The 15,836-nt window shown below is 37.1% G+C and overlaps 1 protein-coding gene across 1 annotated transcript in view; it reads left to right on the top strand.

The window, feature by feature from the left end:
- The window catches only part of LOC140231807 (uncharacterized), a 213,791-nt gene that overhangs the window by 169,199 nt on the left and 28,756 nt on the right, over window positions 1-15,836 (top strand). Inside the window, 21 exon segments of the mRNA XM_072311960.1 lie at window positions 123-236; window positions 843-956; window positions 1,621-1,734; window positions 3,614-3,724; window positions 4,344-4,457; window positions 5,060-5,170; window positions 6,315-6,428; window positions 7,059-7,169; window positions 7,641-7,754; window positions 8,152-8,262; window positions 8,654-8,767; window positions 9,546-9,656; window positions 10,192-10,302; window positions 10,835-10,951; window positions 11,967-12,077; window positions 12,270-12,383; window positions 13,024-13,137; window positions 13,589-13,702; window positions 14,067-14,177; window positions 14,730-14,843; window positions 15,407-15,517. Of these exon segments, the coding sequence (XP_072168061.1) occupies window positions 123-236; window positions 843-956; window positions 1,621-1,734; window positions 3,614-3,724; window positions 4,344-4,457; window positions 5,060-5,170; window positions 6,315-6,428; window positions 7,059-7,169; window positions 7,641-7,754; window positions 8,152-8,262; window positions 8,654-8,767; window positions 9,546-9,656; window positions 10,192-10,302; window positions 10,835-10,951; window positions 11,967-12,077; window positions 12,270-12,383; window positions 13,024-13,137; window positions 13,589-13,702; window positions 14,067-14,177; window positions 14,730-14,843; window positions 15,407-15,517 (2,370 nt within the window).

Genomic DNA, 15,836 nt, shown 5'->3' with positions numbered 1-15,836 from the left:
TATCTGGGACAATGCTTTTTAAGCATTCATAGTAACTTGTAGTAACTGCACATGGTGTTTGGTAATCATTCGTAGCTAAATTGACGAGAACCATGTCAATCGTGTATAAATTCTTGTTGCAGATATCGATGAGTGCGCTTCAGATCCGTGTCAAAACAATGGCACATGTTTGGACCAGGTGGCGGGCTATGTCTGCATCTGTGCCCCAGGCTGGACTGGCACAGATTGTGCAACAGGTGAGTCGGACCTCATACATTCCTTCTGATCCTACAAGTATATAACTGTCTACCTTTAGAGCCATCTCTACCTGCTGTTTGCCAGTGGGGAGTTTCCAAACAGAGTGACTGAATGACTGTATTTTTATGGGCATTTACTTGATTCAAGAGATGTTTATGCTGCCAGGGCCCTGTATTATGAAAAATTATAATTGATTGTATAGTTGATTTCCATGGTAAGTCTATGGCAGCCTGTGTGGTGAGGAAATTTATAATCGATTATATCTTTTGATAAAAGGGGACCCAGGTAAACATTCTTGCAAATTTCATTTCACATGTTGGCCATTTGATTCGTTATATCTACATGTAAGTAAGCTACTTAATGGCATTGTAAAGTCATACGATGTGTAGTCACCTCTGCTTTCTGTGTACATAAATTATCACTCACATGGGACTCTGTTCATCATGAACAAAGAAAAATAACAATAACCACAAATGACTTTAAATATTTGACCAGTACCACTGTCCATTTTGATAGTTTGACTTCTATTTCTATATTTTTTCCATGTCTTCATCTCTTTCTCATTTTATCTTTGTGGTCACTCTCTTTTCAATTGCTGTCCACAGAGGTCTTAGAGTGTCTCAGTGTTCCTTGTCAAAATGGAGGAGCCTGTGTAGATCTCATCAATGGCTACCAATGCCAGTGCTTAGCAGGATGGACGGGCACAAACTGTGAAACTGGTGAGAATCTTGAAACACTTTAAAGCAAAAAAAAGAAATGATTAAATGCAGATTTAATAACATTTTCACCCTCTCCCTATTAAATGGGTTGAGTTGAAAATCCTAGATTAGAACAATATGAAAGCATGGTCTTGGTGAATGCAAACATGCATTGTTTTAGTTTTTATGAAGTAGTGTGGGTAAAACGTTTGCAAATAATTTCATATTGTATTGAAAATATTTTGCATATACATGTATGGTATTCATTGTAAATGTGGTACTGATTCTTCCTGCAAAAAAAATAGAAAAAGACATATCTGAAGGGGCGAGGTTTGAACTACATTCATCCAGTGTTGATAGCCTTTGCTTCCTGAATATTCCCAAGTGTGACATAATATAATTGCAATATCCCAGTGATTAGAAGTTGACATTAATAGTCTTGCCTCTCACTGTTACAAGAAACATTCAAGACTTTGGGACCAGTACACTATGTCAGCATGAAGGAATAGGTCTACAGTTGCTCTTAACCAGTTGAAGATGGGCTGATTTTTGCTACAACACACATTTCCCATAGACACTTGCCCGAGTATACTCAGGACTTGTCCTTAATGCGTTAACTGAGTTACGGTGGAATATCTAGAAGGAGAGTTACATCAGTTTTCATTTTTTCTTTGCTCCCGTCTAGAAATCCTCGAGTGTGCCAGCGACCCCTGCCAGAATGGAGGGACATGCACAGAGCTTATCAATGGATACCAGTGTGTGTGTGCTCCAGGCTGGGAAGGGGAGAACTGTGAGATAGGTAAGTTTACAAAATATGTGACTTTCCTTCTTTTTTTTATTAGTGGGAGCTCTGATGCAATTCTTGTGGACAGTGGCACCTTCATGATCTCGACGATGATAAACATTCGATATGTTTTATCACGGCTCCTGTTTCATGAGGTTTTTGTTCTAACATGTTTGTCTTCTTATTTGTAATAAATCTAATTTCTTGTGACTGTGTTAAATCAACTGAATATGTATTAAAGAAACCTGAACATATGCATGCCAGTGTCTATATATTTGTTTATGCATGCGTGTGTGTTTGTGTCTATTCATATGCAATACGTATGTGTTGTACATGTACATGTATGTTCGCATCTTTGTTGGTACATGTTATCATGTGTACATGTATATGCCAGTTTCCTTGTACCTTGTTGTCATATTCCTAATTCCTCATTGTGAAACTGATTGAAAATAATGAAGAAACAGACAAATAGTTAAAAAAGAAGAATGTACAAAAAGGTCTTTCATAGTCTGGTATACATTTGTACATGTACACACTAGTGTGCTCAATGTCAACCCCATTAAAAGCATTTACAAAGCTATTAATCTAGATAGAAACTTTCTTGATAAGATCTTAAAGGAGATAATTAAGAAAAGAAATACTTGCCATCTCAATAACTGCTTGTGTGGTGCATGTAACTGTCATTACACTGTATGTGTTTGTTATGTCTAATGCAGTGTTCTTTTGTTCTCTCTTGTGCAGGTAATCCAAGATGCAATCCTTGCCCTTTGCATATTTTGTTTCATTCTTTTTGTATATCACATCTATTTATGATAACACTCTGCATCAACAACTGAGGTTTATCAGTAGGTGCACATGTCACAGATTACTAACTCAATGTTACATTCATCTCACTGATGTATTCTATATGACCATTATTTGATTATTGTCGCTGTTCCTAGTGGCCATTTATCATTCTCATCCAGACAATGTTCGATACATCATTATGCTGTCTTCCTGTGCAAATTGTTGAATATAGCTGTTTTCACAGTACACAAAATTATGCATACTTTCCCTACCCGGTATTTTGCTTTGTGTAAAATGTAGTTTTGGCAGCATGACCCCAAACTTCTTGAGAAGTTACCTGCAAAAGTTCCAATAAAACTTTTGCGTGCACCTTTGGAGTTTCTAACTTCTCACAAAACCATGTGTGGCTGAAACTTTGAGAAGTTTGTAACATGATTAGATCCATTTCAAGTTGTTTATGCACATCACGCATTGTTTTGCAAGCTGTTGCGCATTTGCATTATTGATGCTCAAGGAGGGTGTGCTGTTTTTGTTAGTATGGACCATGTGGACCCGAACTATGAGTTTATGTAGTTTTGCATCACTCAAATTTTGTTGTCTGTTGCGTAACCACATGCTCAAACTACTGGAAGTTACAACTTATTAACCAATTGCATGTCCTACATCGACACAGTATCAACATTCCGATAACTTCTGGAAGTCATCAGGAAGTAAATTATGTATAGTTTTGTGTAGTTTGACAGCAGCCTAATAGAATGATTTGCACAGATTGGTTATCAAGCTTGAAATGCAGAGTCTGATTTAATGGTGACTTTGACTTGGTGTCATGGTGACAGGTCCATACACACGAGAATCTGTCTTTCATTGTCTGTTGTTATTTTCACATTCAGTACCGGGTAATGCCAAATTCTTTTGACTGTTTTCTTGTTTACGATGTGTAAACATCTTTTCATCTTTAGTAGTGAACTACTCACTTGAAACTTTGCTGCATTGAGTACTTGTTTTGTGCACACAAGGGCCAGTCATGCAATGATGTACATGAATTCTCAACCCACTCATGAAATGTGCTTAACTGAACCTGGGCACATTTTGTCGAATCTCCCCACAGCCACGGACCTATGTGATCCCGACCCCTGTCAGAATGGAGCCACCTGCACAAATTTCCAGACATTCTACAACTGTACCTGTCCCCCTGGATTTACAGGCACCAACTGTGAAGGTATGAGTGTGATAAAACAAAACAGTCTTGATCAAATGAGACAGAGCAGTTACACAATAGGTACAACCATCTCCTTGAAACTCATCATATTGTAAACAATGCCTGCCTACATACTTGTTTTGACGATTATATCATTTGACTTGCACTACATATATCACTGTCTGGTAATTTGTACATAGTTTGACATAGCTGCTGACTCAGGGATGACATCTGAACCACATTGTATCCATTGGAAAAGGTGCAGCATAACTATCATAACTGTTATTATCCTGTCTCCCATTACAATACGTATATTGCATACTTGTATTTTGTGATTTTAGTCGTAGTGTTTTAGTGGGTAGGAATAAGAGATTGTTTTGGTGCTTTTTGGCAATACGGAGAAGATGTGTGACTGTTTACCAGCTGGGTTTTACATTACAAATCCTTTCTCCTTGTCAGTTGTACCTTTGGCATAGATATTGTAATGCAATCTTGCAATTTCTCTGATATTACCTTACCATTGTAGTGCATCACAGACCAGAAACTGCTGAATTTACAGTGTGCTTATAGAAATGTATTGGCATATATGTATTCTCACAATATAACTCCTTGCTGTTCATATTGCTTTCTACTATGGTAGACTACATTGGATGTGACAGCAGCCCATGTCAGAATGGAGCTACATGTGTTCAAGACAATAGTACTTACACTTGTCAGTGTCCCCCTGGCTTTGAAGGTGATCTGTGTGAACTCGGTGAGTAACTAATACAAGTGCATCATTTCACAAAATGTGTGTTATAAGCTGCTTTGTAGCAATGTCACCAGCAATATTTATATGCTTGATTTCTTTGTTACAAAAGTTACAAAGGTCGTGGTACAATGTAAGTAAAATCATGCACTGTACTGGAGTTAACATTCTCTCATGGTAGATTATCAGCCATTTCACTTTGTATCTCTTGGCTACAATTTTTTTTCACTGGGATGCGACTATCTTCTTTGCTCTACAGAGAGCTGCATTCAAAAGGCAAGCCAATGCATTATTCCAAATCAGGTTTTTCCCATACCTACACGTAATACTTCAGTCAAATCTGTCTACAGTGGCCACCCCAAGGGAAACGAAAAAAGTGGTCATTATAGACAGATTGCCGCTATAGACAGGGTCGTTAGCATTGCTTTTCCCCTGGGAGAAATTGTGTTTAGTTGCATACGGCAGGTGGTCACTATAGACAGAGGTTCTTATAGACAGGTTGGACATATTTGAAAACTTCCTCTTATAATGTATGTTTACCTTCCCTCTGTTATGACAACAATGATGTACAACTTAACTCTGTTCTACTTTGAAATCACACATTGCAGAAATCAACTTGTGTGATCCAGACCCCTGTCAGAATGGAGCGACCTGTAATAACTTCAGGACGTCATACAACTGCACCTGCCCTGAAGGATACACAGGAACCAACTGTGAAGGTATGAGATCATGGCTTCACAAATGTTAATTGCGCTACATAGACTGAATGTCTATTACTGAGTGTCTAAAGACTATAAAATAGAACACTGTGAAATATGGTGTGTCGATGAGGTTAAATGATATGTTTGGAAAGTTGAGATGAGATTAGTATTATGTATTGTAATATTATGGGTGAATGGGTAATTGAAAAAAAATGTAGAAAAAATGTTTGTTTATAATTTTTGGTTTTAGGTTGAAAAACATTTATAGTTGTAAATAAGATGGGTTTTGATAATTATAATATGTGGTGGGGGGAGGGGTATGAGCCAAATAAAGATTAATGTTGGTGAAGATTTGATGAGATGGTGATGATAATAAGGTTTATGTAGGGTTTTTTTTTTTTGTATGTCTGTGTGTATATGTATGTATATGCATATACATAAGGCCTATATGTGTATTTGTATAATTTATTATATTGTATTTTAATGGGGATTATTGTATTAATACTGTGGATGATAACTACATCACTGCTGTTATTGTAACACAGAAATAGTATATGTATTGATTTTTTTTTTTTTATTAATTGATCTCCGGTAATATTTGATATTTTATGTGTGATATGGGTTGCAATAATGTAAACTCTAATATTGTTGTTTTGTACCCCCATGTACGTGTCTAAACCTGCCATTCGTTTGAATGAAACGGTGGACCTGGTTCTTTTGTATACTTGTTATTCTCACACTTTCTTGAACTTGAATAAAGTCATGATTAAACAAACAACTACTGTCTTCATGATTCATTGTATTTCTTTCATTGTTAATATAAACAGAACATTAATGGCAGATTAATGTTGCCTACAGTTATTAAGTTTTAGGGCCATTTGTATATACAGTGTACCAGTATATGTTTTTGTGTAATTATGGATCACATAATATATCATGCAAAGCAGCCTATTACTAAGTGTGTATTGTTGGCAGCTAAACATGATGGACTTTTAGTTCCCCATTATCTAAGTATGCACAAAAGAAAGACAAAGAAATCTTTTATTTTGCCTCACAGATTTGACTTTGATATACTTGCCCACAACCTTTGGAAGAAACCTGAAGATCTATCTTATATCCTGAAATATATATACACTTTGTATATTTTTTTTCTTCACTGCAGTGTATGCGGGCTGTGACAGTGACCCCTGTCAGAATGGAGGCAGCTGTATTCAGGCTTTAGACTTCTACATCTGTCAGTGTGCACCAGGCTACACTGGAGACAACTGTGAACTGGGTATGTAACGATTCTTCGGCAGATTCTGTTGTAGGTGCAGCATAATTTTATGATTTCAGTATATGTCCAAAGTTGAGAACAGACTAACACATCTTTATATTATAGATAGGAAAAGCATGGATACAGTCACATCCTTTCCAAGAGACAGCAAATATACTCAAGGATACATTATTGCTCATCGAATAGAAATATTTGATATGTGTACATACTTACATATTTCACTTTGTGACAAATATTGCATTTTCATATGCACCCAAAACACATTCTTTTCAAAAAAGAAATATGACTTCATGAACCAAACATGTTATAACTCATCCAAACTGCATCTGATTGACAAATTGCCCTACATTGATGGAAATAAGTGCTGAATTGATCAGAGTTTTTTTGTAGTAGCCATGATAAAAGAAATCTTGGGCGTACATACTCAAGCAGGATTCGAACCTACGACCTCCTGGACTCTGGACAGGCGTCGTCATTTCCACCAGGCCACCGAGCTTCCGCTCGACAGCAAGTACTGGTTCTAATCCCTGTAGAATGCATTGGGTACTGCATAATCATTCAAAGTCATGAAATTCCTCAAGATATCTCGTTTGAAGAATTTCATGAATATGGCATGTCTTTTGTTTGCAGAGGTCAACCTCTGCGACCCAGACCCATGCCAGAACATGGCTGTGTGTACAAACTTCAGAATCTCATACACATGTGACTGCTTGCCTGGCTTCAGTGGAGTCAATTGTCAAGGTATTCTTTGTCTGTTAACAACAATATTCACCCATTGTTTGTTGAGTACATTTGTATGATAAAATATATGTTAACATGTCCCTTGGTGAATGCTCTATTTAGATTCTACGGAAAATGATAATGCTCATTTCTTATTCCTTGGATAGTTAAGCGTGAAAATCAACAACATGTGTTTCATTTTAAGTATTCTGTATGTAGAGCTACTGCTCAATTTTTCATTTGCAATAGAACAGCTGTGCAATACACCAAAAAAAAAATACAGTATGGTAACTGTCACACATGAAGCTTAAAGTTGTTGTTTTTTTATCAACTTATTAAGCACTACTTACTGTTTGCAGTCATAGATAGTGATGTCCATATACATGTACACCATTACAATTGCTTTTATTTGGTGTAGCATGCAATGCTAGTGCATCTTCACTGTGTAAATTCTAGTCTATGACATGGTTCCTGCTTTTGTGTTTTGAACAGATTACATTGGTTGTGTGAGTAATCCTTGCCTGAATGGAGCAACCTGCGCACAAGTCAACAACACGTACGTCTGTGCATGTCCAGCAGGATACACTGGTCTGATGTGTGAAACAGGTACAAATGTACATCTTTTGTCTATTTATCTGTTTGTCTGTCTGTATCCAGCATGCAAAACATATGAGGTGGAAATTACACAACTCATGGCGGGTCAGTTTATCCGTCATTTTCAAGACTGTCAAATAGACTATCAAATATGATTACTTTTCTAAGTTTTACAATAAAAAGAAGAAAGACACTTTATGCTTGTATATTTCCAAACATCCTCTGTGTGATGAATTCTATCTGCACAAAGTGCATACCTGAAATTTGAATAGAGTGATAGTATCAAAGATTTTTTTTTCTGTTATTTTTGTTTAAATGCGCAATGTCATCTCATGGAATCAGATACATGAGCATTTGATGAACAGCATTAGATGCTTAAATCTAGAAATGTTTTTACAACTTCCTGTAGAAATCAACCTGTGTGATCCTGATCCTTGTCAGAATGGAGCCACCTGCACCAACTTCAGGACTTCATATAATTGTACCTGTCCTGTGGGATACACAGGGCAAGACTGTGAAGGTTTGTAATCATAACATAATATCATAATTCTTATTACATTGAGAAAGCTTTTGGCTCCCACAAGAACTATAAGTTCTCTACAGCTTTAAGGTGTCACATAAACTTTGAAACCACTACTCTCACTGTGTATGATTATATGTATACATGACTAAATGGAAATATAATAACTTTATCTCAGCATCTACCAAGCTACCATACTCAATGTAAATGATATGTGTAAAGAATTTACATAAGACAATGGATGGGTATATATTACATGTCATGTGCTTGACAAGAGCTATAAATGACATGTACCCATACATATGTATGAGTAATGGATATTGGCAAACAATTTTCTTTATCCATTGTGGCAAACGCAGTGAAACATGACATTTCTGGTTCCTTTCTTCAGTTTATGACGGGTGTGGCAGCAACCCCTGCCAGAACGGAGCAACTTGTCAACAGAATGCAGACAACTATACATGTATCTGTGCACCAGGCTACCAGGGCATTGAATGTGAAGAAGGTATGCTGTCTGAAATAGTTGATTTGTGCCCTAAATTGTAGAGTCTGCTGTATTTCTGTTTCACTTTGTTTAAGATAAACTAAAGCTCTCAATTATACAGAGCCACACTCTATTTTGGTAAGTGCTATACACTGCATCATATCCAAGAGCATCAGGCACTTCATTTTATTGTAATATCTACCTTGCAGTGTTGTGTCTGTCCTTTAAGCGTAACATACGTTCAAATGTAGGCCTGTTTCTGTTTCTGAGTCTTGTTCCATTACATTTCATCTGACAGTATTACACAGAAATGTTTATCGCATCTCGAAAGCTGCTCACCATAGAGTATTGTACCGTACAGTCTCAACAAATGGCTTTTAAAGAGGGGTGTTTCCCTTCTCTCAAACTCTGTACATGTAATGTTCATGTATTGACATTGACAAAGCTGAAGTGATGACTACACCCAATTGTATTCTTTTCTTTTGTTTTACTAGGCATAGTGACAAAGAAAGGTTGGCTCAAAATGATTGATAAGAATGACCTCATTACATGCATGCTGTAGACATAATGACTGAATGTATTTGGAGCAATTTAGATTACACTGGATTGATATGTCACATATATATATATATATATTAAAGTTGTTCCTGGAACTAGAACTTCCTGATCACAATGTGCAATACCCATACAAGTCACATCCAGTCTTCAAACAGATGTCCTGCATAGTTTTTGTGTTTTATGAGAAACTTGCATATACACATGTACACATATGACTCATACTTTCATATCTTTTGAGCAGAAATCGACCTGTGCGATCCAGACCCTTGTCAGAATGGAGCCACTTGTATAAACTTCAGGACATCATACAACTGTTCTTGCCCTGAAGGATACACTGGAAACAACTGTGAAAGTAAGATTACATCACATCTATGTACAATAATGTATATCAGAAGCAAAGCTTTGTGATGTGTTATGTCCAGTGGACAAGTCATAGTGATGATAAATAAATTCTTAGTTTTATATCAGCATGATAAAGACTACAGGCTGCTTTTTGCATATTGATCATGAACAAAAAAAAAATTCATGAGAATAGTTGTGACTTCTACTATATGATAGAGAGTTTATCTGGATGGTCTGTACAATGTACTTTACATTAATGTAGAGGTACAAGCTGCAGTGCTTGATTGACCAATGAGATATCTTGTTTTCTGTTAAAAAAGGCTGCAAACACTATTCTATTATGAGCTCCCTTGTGGAGATCAAAATGTTTTATGACAATGTAAATAATAGTGTTTGATTTGTTTAAGATTTATTTTGGTCTGATTTGATGTCAGAATTGATTGGGACAAATCATTTTTTAGTAGGGTCCCATTTCTTTTCTTTTTTTCTAACACAACAACAACTATTCAAGCAAACTTGTCTTCTCTTTCTGTCTTTGTTACCAGCCTATGATGGGTGCAGCAGCAATCCATGCCAAAACGGTGCAACATGTATGCAGCTGAATGACTCCTACACGTGTGTGTGTGCTCCAGGTTTCAGTGGCCTGCTGTGTCAAAGTAAGGGAATGTGTTTACAGTACCTGCCATCTTTCCTTGACAGTTTTCCTCCCGTTATAAGGAACACTTTTTAGCAAAATTCAGGTTACAATGAAGTTAAAATTCAGATCTATGTTTGTCTGTGTTTTTCCATTGTTTATTTGTTTGGTTATAATAAAATTTCGATATAACAAAAGAAAACTGCCAGTCCCGAGGACTTTGTTACAACAGGAGTCCAGTGTACTTCAAAAAAAGAAGAAGACTTTTGAAGATCAGGTCATTTTTGCAGTAAACTAATTGCAGTGTACTGTAGCAAATACATCAATGTTTGTATTAACTTCTGCAATACAGAATGTATTGCAGAAATGCTTTTCACTGGAAAATGATTAAGCCATTAACTTTTTCATTTATCCAATAAAAAAATACTCTCCCATTCTGCCAGTCACATCAACTGTGCACAACTGTTTGTAATGTAGCTTCATGTTGCAGGAAGCTAACCCTGAGTAAAAACTAAAGTCTCTTACACTGTGTCTCTCTAATCTCTTCCACTCAGATTACACAGCGTGCAGTAGTGACCCCTGTCTGAATGGAGCCACCTGTGTTCAGCTGGCCAATGACACCTACGTCTGTATGTGCCCCCCTGGTTATCAGGGCAACATGTGTCAAAATGGTATGTGTCTGAGTCTCACCCACTTTGCTTTGTTGTTCAAGTAGTTATAACTCTGTCAAGATTTGCAAATGGTATAATTCCTAATGAGAATGCATGGGCAATCTAACTTTTCAATTCTTTCCCCTCTACTGCAACAGTATACTAGGAACTTTTGGTGATACACTTACAAAATTAGTTTATCCATACGTCAACTGTTTGGAGAAAAATCTGAGGAGGATAAGTGGATACAGTCACCAGGATTGTCTCGAGTATATAATATAGGGTGCATTTGAGCACTCTAAAGCGAACCAGAGCGAACTGAACCAAAGCGTACCGTACCGAACTGTGCCAGATTTGAAGCGTTTGAGCACTCTGTTGAGAAAGCATACCTCACGAGTTATTTTTAGAAAAGGTCACGCATTTTTGTAGCAAAACTGTCATTCACCTGGCGCTTGAACTACTTTCAGCTGTCTTGAACAAAGAGAATGATGTCTTTGCATTGTGACGTATGCGCATGATACGCGCATGCTTTACAGCAAATTTTTGGTACGCTTTTGGAGCACATCGGGAAGTGGTCCACTTTTGGCTCGGTGCAGTACGGTACGGTACACTTTAGGAGCGTTCGAGTGCTCCTATGGCGCGGGTACGGTACGGTACAGTTCGCTTTAGGAGAGCGCTCGAACGCACCCATAGAGACATTGAAATTAGCACTATATTGTCATTTTTCACAATGCCTGTGCACATATCATTTTCAATTCAGCATACAGGTCAGTGCCACCCATTTTTATTTTTTACATGTGTTTATGTGTTTATATTGTAGTGGTAACTCTAGTTTTCATGTCATTAATCACTCTGGAAATATCAATTGAATAAAAGAGATGATAAAAACATATTGAAAAGAAACTACTGAGTTTGTTGATTGAAAAAAAGCGCATACAGAGTATATAAACATTTGTTATGTGAAACTTCTGTGAGGGATTAAATGCATACTATCAATAATTTCATTTCACTTTATACTTGTTGCATCAACACACAGATGTCAACCTTTGTGACCCTGATCCGTGTCAGAATGGAGCAACCTGCATGAACTTCAGGACTTCCTACAACTGCACGTGTCCAGAAGGATATTCTGGAACAAACTGTGAAGGTACTGTATCTTCAATCATGTTTGTGCGCAACCCGCACTAAAGCAAATAAAGTAAAATGTCACATGTGCAAATAAATCTCTTTTGTCTTGTAGACCTCATATTGGTGTCCTGAATGCTGACAAAATTAAGATGCAACATCACTATATTATGATATCACTGATATGTCTTTTCTGCTGTTCTGGTTGTTGTAGTGTACTCTGGCTGCGACAGCAACCCCTGCCTGAATGGAGCCACCTGTAATGAAGGAAACAACACCTACACCTGTACCTGTCCACAGGGTTTTGTTGGCACCTTCTGTGAGATAGGTAAGGGCAGTCATATTGCACACCAAAGCATCAGAATATTAAGAATGATACAAATAGACTTCTATCCTAATCCTGTAAATTCATTTCCAGCACCTTTCTTGGGAATAAGCACTTGTATTATTGGTCAAGCAGAAAGCAAAGTCATGAATTCACACATGTTTTCATGGCATTGAACAAAACCATAAAATTGTCAATATTATGGCATCACTAAATCTCCATCAACCACATGATAATTGTGCCATGAATGGATAAGATTAGACATTGTGAACCATTAGTATATTGTGTCAAACAGCATACTGTACTATATGTCTCAATGCTGTAATGGGTGCTACTCTGTACATTACATGTAAGTACATTATCATTGTCAAAATTCATGTTTGGTAGATGACACACACTCTCAATTTCAAGTAACAGCCCTGGGGGGGTGTTTCATAAAGCTGTTCGTAAAGTTACGAGCGAGTTACGAGCGACTGGTGATCAGTTCTTGTGCTGAATTATGGAAACTCTGAAAGTATAACATATCAGAACTGATCACCAGTCGCTCGTAAGTTGTTCGTAACTTTACGAACAGCTTTATGAAACACCCCCCTGGTATGATTGACATGGTTAATATTTGTTCTTTCCTCTCACTTGTCTATAGAACTTGATGGCTGTGATCCCAACCCCTGTGCAAATGGAGCAACCTGCATCAATGATCTTGGAGACTACAGCTGTGTGTGTGCTCCAGGATGGAAAGGGGTCAACTGCACAGAGGGTGAGCCAAAGGACACTTACTCAAAAGTGGTATACTTTCAAATGTCATCACTTTAATGTGGTGCTGGACCGTCATCCATGTTGCAGATTAAGCAGGCATCAAATCAAAATCTGATTGTTGCACCGCCTAGAGTAGCTTTCGTTAAGAAAAGCAGAGACTGATACAGTACTGAAAAAAGAAAAAGAAAATGCATGTAAATTGTGTGAATTCCTGCCACTCGTATCTCATATTTTATTGTTTTGCGTAGTTTACATAACTCCTAATAATTGGCAATCTCAATGCAGATAAAGCTATACATTCAAATTCTCTATGTAAATAAGATGATGCTACACAGGTGTGTTAGGATTGGATGTTTCTCCCCACTGTATATGTGTGAGATGTCAAAAATTGTCCTACATTCTTGTTAAAAATGTTTTGAAATGTTTCCTTTTATTTTTGTAATGTTTGATAGAATTCAATGCCTGTGGAAGCGATCCTTGCCAGAATGGAGCAAACTGTACCAACATCCTCAGCACCTACAACTGCAGCTGCCCACCAGGTTACTTTGGGACAAATTGTGAGAATGGTAAGTAATGATTTTGCTCAATATTACTCCTCTTAATGTTAATGAAAATCTCCCATGAGCAATCATATTGATCATTACATCTGTTTAAACCTTTTTGTATGTCTCAGTTGACCAGCATCCTTTGAATTTCAAAATTCATTTTGAAATTCAGTTGCCCAATCAGACCATCAAAAGATAACCTTTTTAGAAATTTAGTGGCCCAACATCAGTTTTAGTAGCCTCTGGCAACTGGACCACCACTATTTTTGAGCTGTGGGAAACAAAGGGATTAATCTTGTAATCTGTTAGGGTTTCCCAATAAGCTCTTGTCAAAGCATGTTGTTGAGTATTAAATTGATTTGCAATTTGTCTTCTCCATGAACAGAGGTGAACCTGTGTGACCCTGACCCATGCCAGAATGGGGCAAACTGCACAAACTTCAGGACATCCTACGAGTGCCGGTGCCCAACTGGATACACTGGAACAAATTGTGAAGGTTAGTTAGTATGTCTACAAATATTCAGATATTCACTTTCACTCTAGCAGAAGTGAAGCTGTGCAATTCATCCATATATTTCATGTTATGATAAAGGCAGAAAAGAGACCCTATGAAACTGGCAGTATTTCTAGAGTCCACTACAAAGCATTGTGTGGAAAGAGAAAACAAACTAATTGCACATTAACCAAGTCATATTATACTGATGCTGATATCCCATCTTCCATAACATTCTTCACCTCCATTTTTCTACAGAGACTTAATTGTAAAAATTAAAGATTGTCATGAAATTAACTTTTGCATATTCGAGTGGCAAAGGCCCCTTCTACAATGTATTTGTAGAAATGAACAGATTTTGTATCATGCCATCTTGAAAAAAGGACAATATTTTTCTTCCACATCAAAGTCATTTTGTTATCATAGTGTCCTCATATCACCTTATCTCTACATCAAAGTCCTTTCATCATCATAATGTTCCTTAACTTCCTTTTCCAGTGATGCATGCATTCTTCGTCATAATTTCTTTTACTATTTGTTGTGTACCTCTCATAGAATATTCTGGTTGTGACAGTGACCCTTGTCAAAATGGAGCCACTTGTCAAGAGAGCAGTGATTCCTACTCCTGCCTGTGTGCACCAGGGTATGAGGGAGACAGTTGTGAGCTGGGTAAGGCTGAGATGTTAATCAGATAAATTCCCATATCTTTAATTACATGAAATTCACCATGTCATTCAATTGATCAATGCCTGTTTTTGCATCTTGTGAAAAGTCAGCTCTTATCACTCTTTGTAACAATGTAACTATGTGCACAAATTATCAGGACAGGGATATGAACCTATCTTCGGCAATTGCTGCTTCAAAATTTTGATATTTTTCCAAACTTTTCATCTCCCCCCCCCCAAAAAAAAAAAAAAAAAAAGACGGCCTAGCAATATAGTGTTGTATCAAAATTAGGGTTTCAAAAAGGCTCTCATGTGACCCATTTAGCAGAGAGGCTAAGAAATCTGATAATCTTTGTTACAATTACCATTTATACAGAACATGTGTTGCACATTTGTAGTTGTTAATCGGTCTACACATAGTTATTTGAAGACTTTTTTCCTTTCAGAGATATTACAATTATTATGGTAAGAGAACATATACAGATTATTGTACATTGCACTTTTCAAGCACACCAGTTTCTGAGTTACAATGTGTGTGTGTGTGTGTGGGTTTGTTTTATTGACCAGAAATCAACCTGTGTGACCCTGACCCTTGCCTTAATGGAGCCACCTGCACCAACTTCCAGACCTCCTACAACTGCACCTGCCCACCAGCCTTCACTGGGACAAATTGTGAAAGTAAGTCACATCCTAAAAATATGTGCAGGATGTGTGCATCTGCAATACATAATGAAAGTCATCTTTAAATGTTATGTTGAAGCCAGCCTTCTTTGTCATTTTTGATGGTTTCTAGACAGTTCTGGTTTTTGACTTCCAAACTGCATTTGATATGAAGCAAATGCGTATTTGCTGTGTGTCAATATACAACGCTACGCATGAATGTTGTACAATCGTACTGATGTAAATATGATACATACAGTGTTTTCATTATTATGGTAGTATATCATATTGTTGCCAACAGATTTGGAAATCTATATTGTTGTAAAGATATAAATGT

This window comes from Diadema setosum, chromosome 8 (assembly GCF_964275005.1).
Source record: "Diadema setosum chromosome 8, eeDiaSeto1, whole genome shotgun sequence".
NCBI lineage: Eukaryota > Metazoa > Echinodermata > Echinoidea > Diadematoida > Diadematidae > Diadema > Diadema setosum.
This window is presented reverse-complemented; position numbering and strand designations above follow the sequence as displayed.